Below are 7,322 nucleotides of genomic sequence, written 5' to 3'. Positions count from 1 at the left end.
CGCGCGCGAGGAAACGTGGGGACTGGGGAAGGGAGGGTGTTCACTGTCCATACTATGTTAGCCCAGGGGAATTGATTGTCCCAGTGGAGTCTGCAGGATTCAGGGAGGGCTATGATCAACATTGGTGTGGCCATTTAGGGCTCTGTAACCTGTGGGCCGTGGCTAAGAAGCGAAGTGACTCAGGTTCAAAGTTAGTGACTGAAGCTCCCACCGAGCCCCTCCTCCTGCGCCCTACTCATTCTGGATCACTGCATTCTCAATCCCCCTGCCCTCTGCCCCCCTGTTCCACCCTCACCCCGTCTCTCATCTTATGACCATCAGCAGTACTGGTTTAAAACAATGACACACAAGTTGAAGAACAACTTGTGAGCTTTCGTACTGTTCTAAACTGAATAGATTCAATGGTTGACATGTCTGATACAGATAGGACAGGATGGTTTGGAAGGGACAAAACCCGTTCAGGGAAGGCTTTGTGGAGGACGTGGCCTTGAACCCATTCATTTGCATCTGGAACCTGAAGTCCATTCCTGGCCTTAAGGTGAATATAGCTGAAGATGGGCTCCACACAAGAATTCTCTGCTCTCCTCTCCATCCTTTCTGCTCACTGCCTTTTCTTCTCACCCCCATCCCCCACCCCCTTTCAGCTGCTTTTCTCCTCTTCAGTTGAGAACTAAAGAGGGCTGGGTTAAGTCCTTTCCTCCTGGGCTTCATTTTCATCTACAAAGAGGAGGGGAGGATGATTTCAAGGGTCCCTGTTCTGGGCCACATCCCCTTTCCGAGGGAGCTGGCCTGGAGGACAGACAGCCTGTGCCCCCGCACTCCTCACTGAGAACCAGGTCTTGGTCTTGCTGCTGTCTGCGAGTCCCAGTCCCAGAAAGATGCCCGCCTTCCTTAGGCGGAACAGCTGGACGAGTCCACCAGAGCGGAAAGCAGCAGCCCCTCTCTCCTCTGAAGGACCTCTCCCTCTCCATTGTCTGCCCCCCACCAGCTGCCTGGCCCTGTTATCATGGTTGTGATTGCTGACCACCCCCCCACACCCCCCACAGGAGGGAAGCAATTTTTCTCTCCCTTAAAACCATTTTCTTGTCTTGCTAGGAGCAGACATCTGACACTTTAAGAGGGAGAATGGCAGGGAAATGATGGCATTAAGTAACAGAAATTAGAGCTGCCTGGGATGGCTCAGCCACCACGTGCTCCCCCGCAGTCCCACCCTTCCCTCACTCGCACACACAGAGCTGCAGCCTTCAAAGCACTGGCCACATGGCCCCAGGCCAGGGCATGCTGAGACCTGGAGAGCAGGGGACTGCTTCTCCCTGAGCTCTGAGCCTCTTGCATATCTAGTCCTATGACAAATGCTAGGAGAGTGCCAGGGCTCAGGGAGCTTGCAGTCTGAAGGAACAGAATGGCATGAAGAAATCCAGGTCTTATACAGCTCACTCAGCTGTTCACCACTGTACTCTCAGCACCCAGCAGAGAGCAGGGCAGAGAGTAGGTCGTCAAAAGTATTTGTTGATTGATGACTAAAGGAATGAACAGAGGCTAAAATGGTCCATGTAACAGGCTGAGACCTGGGCAAAGGAAGCTGGTTCCTGGGTCCCTGATCCATCCTCCCAGTTCTCTTGGCACATGCTGCCAGACCACTCTATCTAAACCACAGCTCAGGTCCTGTTTTTCTCCTGCACAAACCCCTCTGGTGGTCCCCCCATCGCCTCCTGAATTGAATATCCACCTTACACGTTTGCCACTGTACCTTGATTCCCTCTGCTTTTTCCCACCTACTCTCCCTCTCCCAGCTCCACTCAGCTCACTATCCAGGCTCCACTTCAGCACCAGGCCGCTGTGCTGCTGGGAGACAGATACTACAGGACAGCCAGCCTCCGTTGGCTGGAAACTTGGTTCCAACCTCAGCTCTTTCTTTCTCCTGCTGCCAGCCAACCCTTCCCTTCTCCTCAACCAGCTTATTCTGGTCCCTGCTCCAGGACTACTCTCCCCAAAGCCCAGAATTGCCATTCTAAATGGGACCTGACAGAGTCAGCACTTACATGTTTGATGGATGAATCAATGGATAAGTGAGGGAACGAACGAATGAATAAAGATTCATCTCAAATGACATCTCTTTTGAGAAGCCTTCCCTACACTCCAAAATCAGACATGCACATGCCCCCACCAGAGCGCTCCTGGCACGTGCTTTAGAGGACCATACGATGCCCACATTCTGTCTGACTGTCTTTAAGCCAGGTGGCATCTGAGCCCCGAGACTGGCCTAGCTTTGGATTCCATAAACAGCTGTGCACTAAGGTCTCCAGGATATGGTGGCATTAAATGAAATCAAGGATCCTTGGGGATTATCCCAAGTTTCTCCACCTCTAAAATGAGCTGCTACTTGCCCCTACCTGTACTGGCAATGAGACCCCCCAGACACATGCATGGTTGCAGAACGCAGGCACATTGGGGATCCCTCCTACAGCCTGGACAAGAATTAGACCCTCACCTGGGCCAGAGGCCGCCAGGGTCCTGGTTCAGGGCTGAGTCCCTCATGGTCGTAGTGAGAGCTAGATAGGCTTGAGGGTGGGCACACAGAGACTTCTGTCTTGGGGTCACTTGGGATCTCCCTCAAAACATGGTGAGAATGTATGAGATTGAGTTGGGGACACTCACCTACTGGGCAAGAGAAACACCTGCCAGCGGTGTCATTGCTCTTTGTGGCTTTTGCTCCATTTTCTATCTCCCCCTTCAAACTGGGACTCCATACCTCCATCCTCAGACTGCGGGTTCTCCAGAACTGATGGAGGCAACCTTGGGGAGCTCTTCTGCTCTGCTGAGTGAGGGATCAGACACGGTCAGGTTTCTCAGAGATGCTGGGTTTTCTAACTGGGGCATCAGTGATGCCAGATCCTGAACCTGGACCCAGGGAACACCCACCTGCAGCCTGGGCAGCTGGGGTTCTGGGCTCCGTGACATTGGTTCTGACTGGCTGGCCCCCAGAGGGCAGTTGGACTCAGGCAGCTGAGGGTCCCCATGCACATAGAAGGCCACCCTGTAGGCCAGGCCCCCATAGTGGCGGGCAATAGGGACTGTGCTGTCCTGGAGCGGAGCCAGGTTGCCACAGTAGCGGTACAGGTCCTCGTGCTCTCTCGCGGAGAGGTTCATGCAGGGCTAGTCTGGGCGCAGGTAGATGGGGAAGATGGCCTCGCCCACCCACCAGGCAGCCTGGCCTGACGCCTTGCCCAGCCTCAGCGCCTCCACTCGCAGCTGCACGTCATGCTGCCCCTCGTTCTTGCAGAAACCTGGGTGGGGAACATGGGGCTCAGAGATGCCTCCAGGGTCTCCCAGCCTGAGGACAAGCTGCAGCCTCAGGAAACTTGGGTACCCAGGCTTTGAGTTGAAACTAAGATTTCCCTGTGGGTGACCTCCTCTCAGGACCTGCGCATAGCCCCTTCCTCTACTGATGGCCAGTCCAAGCCCATGGGAGCCGGATGGGGAGGGGAGGCCTCCTAGCCTGTGAGATGGCCCTGGGTCCTACCACCACCCTGGGGAAAGTTTAACCTCTCTGATTGCTGGCCCTCTGAAGGCTTGGGACCTAGTTTTCCCATTCCCTCACATCCCTCCTCCTCCAGGAAGCCGGCGTGGATGGACTCACAGTCAGGACAGGGATCTTCTGCTCCTTCCAGGTTACTTAACTATTCCCTGTTTGGGATCCCTGCCTTTCCACCCGATCTGGAAACTTCCTGAAGGCAGGGCCCTGGTCTCCTCCTCTCTGTCCACCTGCATACCCACAGCCCATCGGTACTCAAGGCTGGGCACTCAGCGTGCTGGCTATAATGTTACTCCGTGTGCCATCCACTGCCAGAACTGGCCCCTAACCTGCTGTATGCTCAGCTCATGTAAATTCACAAAGCCATTTCTCATTAGTCCTTTCACCTCCTCCTCACCTGACCCTGTGTGACCAGCATTAGTGTCCCCGTGTCACACTGAAAGAGGCAGGGGCTCACAGAGGGCCAGCATCTGCCTCAGGTCCCTCAGGCATAGCTTCAGGATTCAGTATAGAGCTCTGACCGTGCCCCTCCCAGTTCCCCTGAGGCTCCCCTGGGGCCCTAACAGGGGCTGGGACAGGAGTTGTGGGGTCTTCCTCTCCCCCAATCCCTCCCTTACTGCATACCTTTGGGCAAGGTAAAGACAAACTTGTTCCTGGTGAGGGTGAGGCTCTGGCCAGGATGCTGCTGCCCAATGACATCAGTGACAGCAGAGCAGGCAGGGTGAGGGTCCCCATGATTCACCTGCAACTGTACTCGAGCCCCAGAGCTGGCCTGCAAGGGGTTCTCAGCTGACAGCAGCAGGGCGTATCTGCCCTCCTCGTTGAACCCCACACTCAAGACCTGGAACTCCAGGTCCAGGATCTTCTCCTTGGCCTTCAGCCCCTGTCTCGGCAGGAATGCAGAGGCCCAGGATTCGGGGCCCCTGAAAGCCATGGCCACATCAGGGACAGCCCCCCAGACTGAGCACTGCCTCCTTCTGTCCTCAGTCCCAGGCTGGGCCCAGTCAGAAAGTCTACACGCTGGACGCTTACCCCAATGCTCTCTGTTTGTTTGAGGAGAAACCAAGTAACAAGCCAGGAAGCTGGGCCTGTCCCAGGGAAAAAAGGCAGCCATTGATCCCTCCCTTTTAGCATTTGTTCATTTAATAAATATTTATTGAGCATCTACTGTGTGCCAGGCACTATTTTAGGCATTTGGAATACAGCAGTGAACCAAACAAAGATTCCTGCCCTCCTGAAGCTTATCTTCTAGTTGGGGAAGAATATGAAGACAGACAAAAATAAACATAAAAAATAGGTAAATTATAATGTCTGCTAGAAGATAATAAATTCTATAGAAAAAAATAGAGCAGGGTCAGGGACAAGGAATACCGGTGTTGGGAGCACTTGGGTGTGGGGTAATCAGGATAGCTGGTTTTGGTAAGAGCCTGATTCCACATGCCTGTTCCTTCCCGAGTTCTCAATGGAAGAGGGACAGTGTCTGTTCCCTCGGAGCATGCCCTTAGCACCTCCTTTGGGACCAATTTACCTTCTTAATAAAAAGTCACAATATGGGGCACAGCTTCACTTTACAGAGACCCCAGAGCTTCTCACACCAGAGTCAAGTTTGAACTGATTCTCCCTGATCTGGGGTCTTGCTGATACCCAATGGGAGAGGGGAGATTCTGAATAATCCTCAATAACAACCATCTCTACCATCACCATCTTACTGTCACCACCACCACCACCACCACCATCACCACCACCATCACCACCATCACCATCACCACTATCACCACCACTACCACCACCATCACCACCACCACCATCACCATCATCACCATCACAACCACCACTATTACCACCATCACCAACATCACTTCCATCATCATCATTCTCATCATCAACCAATATATCATCGTCATTGTTTACAATACTCTTCCTTGAGCAGCTATGGGTACCAGGTGTTCTGCACAGCTCTGTGAGGTAGATATAATTATCCTTATTTTACAGATGAAAAATCTGAGGCTGAGAGCGTCTCAGAAGCAGAGCCAAGATCTGAACCTAGAAACTCTATCTACACTTTCTCCTACTAAACATGTCCTGGGACAGGCCCAGAGATTTAAATTCATTCTATTAGATACTTTTGTACTCTAAAACTGTACAAGTACAGCTCTGAGTCTAAAGAGCACATTTATGGATAACATAGATTTCATTCAAAAGAATTCATTTGCAATCACCTTGACTGGCATGCATCATTTTCATAAAGTAGAAGGTAACCAGTCTAAAGATGCTATTGGCCAGCCCAGCCAAGGACTCCAGCGTTGGTGGTAGGTAGGCTTCCTCTGCAATGATTAAAATTCAGTTTCTTCAGGTCCCCCATGGAGAAGCTGAGGCAAAGAGGGTTTAGAAGACCAGAGTTCTAGTCACCTGACTTGCAGGTGAACTTTGGCAGATCCCTTCCCCTCTCTGGGTGTCAGTGGCCCCATCTGTACGAAGTTTGGGAGTCAGGTGGGTGTCTTCCCACAGCTATGGCAGTCTGAAACTGTAAGTCATATTGGGAAAGGCCACAGTCTGGTTATTTTGGGTACAGGGTGGGTGGCATAGGCTACCTGGAAACCTGTCTCTCAACAGCTGGGCTCGGGCTCTGCCCACCAGCCTGGGGCTGGAGTTCATGGCTTGCCTCTGCTGGCTCTTGGATATTCTGTGATTCAGTAGTAACAGCTCTCTTTCCTTGCATGTTTGAAGTGACCCCCGAGATGTGATAAGATGGGAGTCAGTCCCTTCTGCCCTATGTACTGCGAGCAGGCCCCATGCGCACAACTGGTCTTCCCTCAACACTCCCCTCTTCCCACCTTCCTCTCTTCTTTCCCTCCCTCCAACATTCTACAACGGATCTGAGGTGACTGGGTTGGCCTCAGCATGGTTTGAGGGCTCTCTACATTTGACCCCCCCACCCCTCTCACTCCGGTCTCCCCTCCCCCACTCAGTCTCTGGGGCAGGCTCATTATTTTGGTGTGTGTATGGTTACTTTTTTAAAAAAATTGTGGTAAAATGCACAACATAAAATTTACCATCTTAACCACTTTTGATTGTGCATAAGTATATTTACATTGTACAACCAAGCTCCAGAACTCTTCTCGTTTTATAAAACTGAAACTCTACACCCATTAAACAACTCCCCGTTTCCCTTCCCCCCAGCCCCTGGCAACTAGTGTTCTGTTTTCTGTGCCTATGAATGTGACTTCTTTAGACATCTCATGTAAGTGGGATCACGCAGTATTTTTCCTTTTGTGAGGCTTAGTTCACTCAGCATAACATCCTGGGGAAGGCTCATTTTTGCCCCAGACCAGATCTGCCCTGTCTCCCCTTCCTGTTTTTTTTTTTTTAAGATTTTATTGGGGAATTGGGGAAGGGGAACAGCATTGGGGAATCGGGGAAGGGGAACAGACAAGTTGCCGTCCTTTGGTTCTTCAGTCTAGGTGTGGAGGATGTCGCTTCACTGGCCCATGTTGGTATTATTATTTCGCTCTTCCTGGGTGAGGCAGTCACTCGCTCCCCATTGGACGGCTGCTCATGACAGCTCACGAAAGCTCATGCCCGCTGCTGGCCAGCCCCACTGCAGCCTACGCTGTCGCCAGTGACTCACGGAAGCCCAGCTCCAGGTCGAGCTGTTGTTCACCATCTTAGCTGTAGAGGGTGCAGCGTCACTGGCCCTCATGTGGGATCCGAACCGGGGCCCTGCTGCTCAGAGCCGGTGTCCCAAGCCAACTCCTAACCAACGTGGCACTCAGCTGGACCTCCCCTC

At 52.3% G+C, this 7,322-nt stretch overlaps 2 protein-coding genes across 3 annotated transcripts in view; one reads left to right on the top strand and one right to left on the bottom strand.

Moving 5' to 3' along the window:
* Positions 1 to 4,469, bottom strand: part of CCDC33 (coiled-coil domain containing 33) — a 112,866-nt gene extending 108,397 nt beyond the window's left edge. The window contains 3 exon segments of the mRNA XM_019668003.1: positions 820 to 821; positions 2,960 to 3,287; positions 4,160 to 4,469. Coding sequence (XP_019523548.1) covers positions 820 to 821; positions 2,960 to 3,287; positions 4,160 to 4,469 — 640 coding nt within the window.
* The window catches only part of STRA6 (signaling receptor and transporter of retinol STRA6), a 39,305-nt gene that overhangs the window by 273 nt on the left and 31,710 nt on the right, over positions 1 to 7,322 (top strand). The gene's annotated exons all lie outside the window — the stretch shown is intronic.

The sequence above is a fragment of the Hipposideros armiger genome, unplaced genomic scaffold (assembly GCF_001890085.2).
Source record: "Hipposideros armiger isolate ML-2016 unplaced genomic scaffold, ASM189008v1 scaffold_511, whole genome shotgun sequence".
Lineage (NCBI taxonomy): Eukaryota > Metazoa > Chordata > Mammalia > Chiroptera > Hipposideridae > Hipposideros > Hipposideros armiger.
Note: the sequence above shows the minus strand (reverse complement) of the source record. Positions and strands in the feature narration are given on the sequence as shown.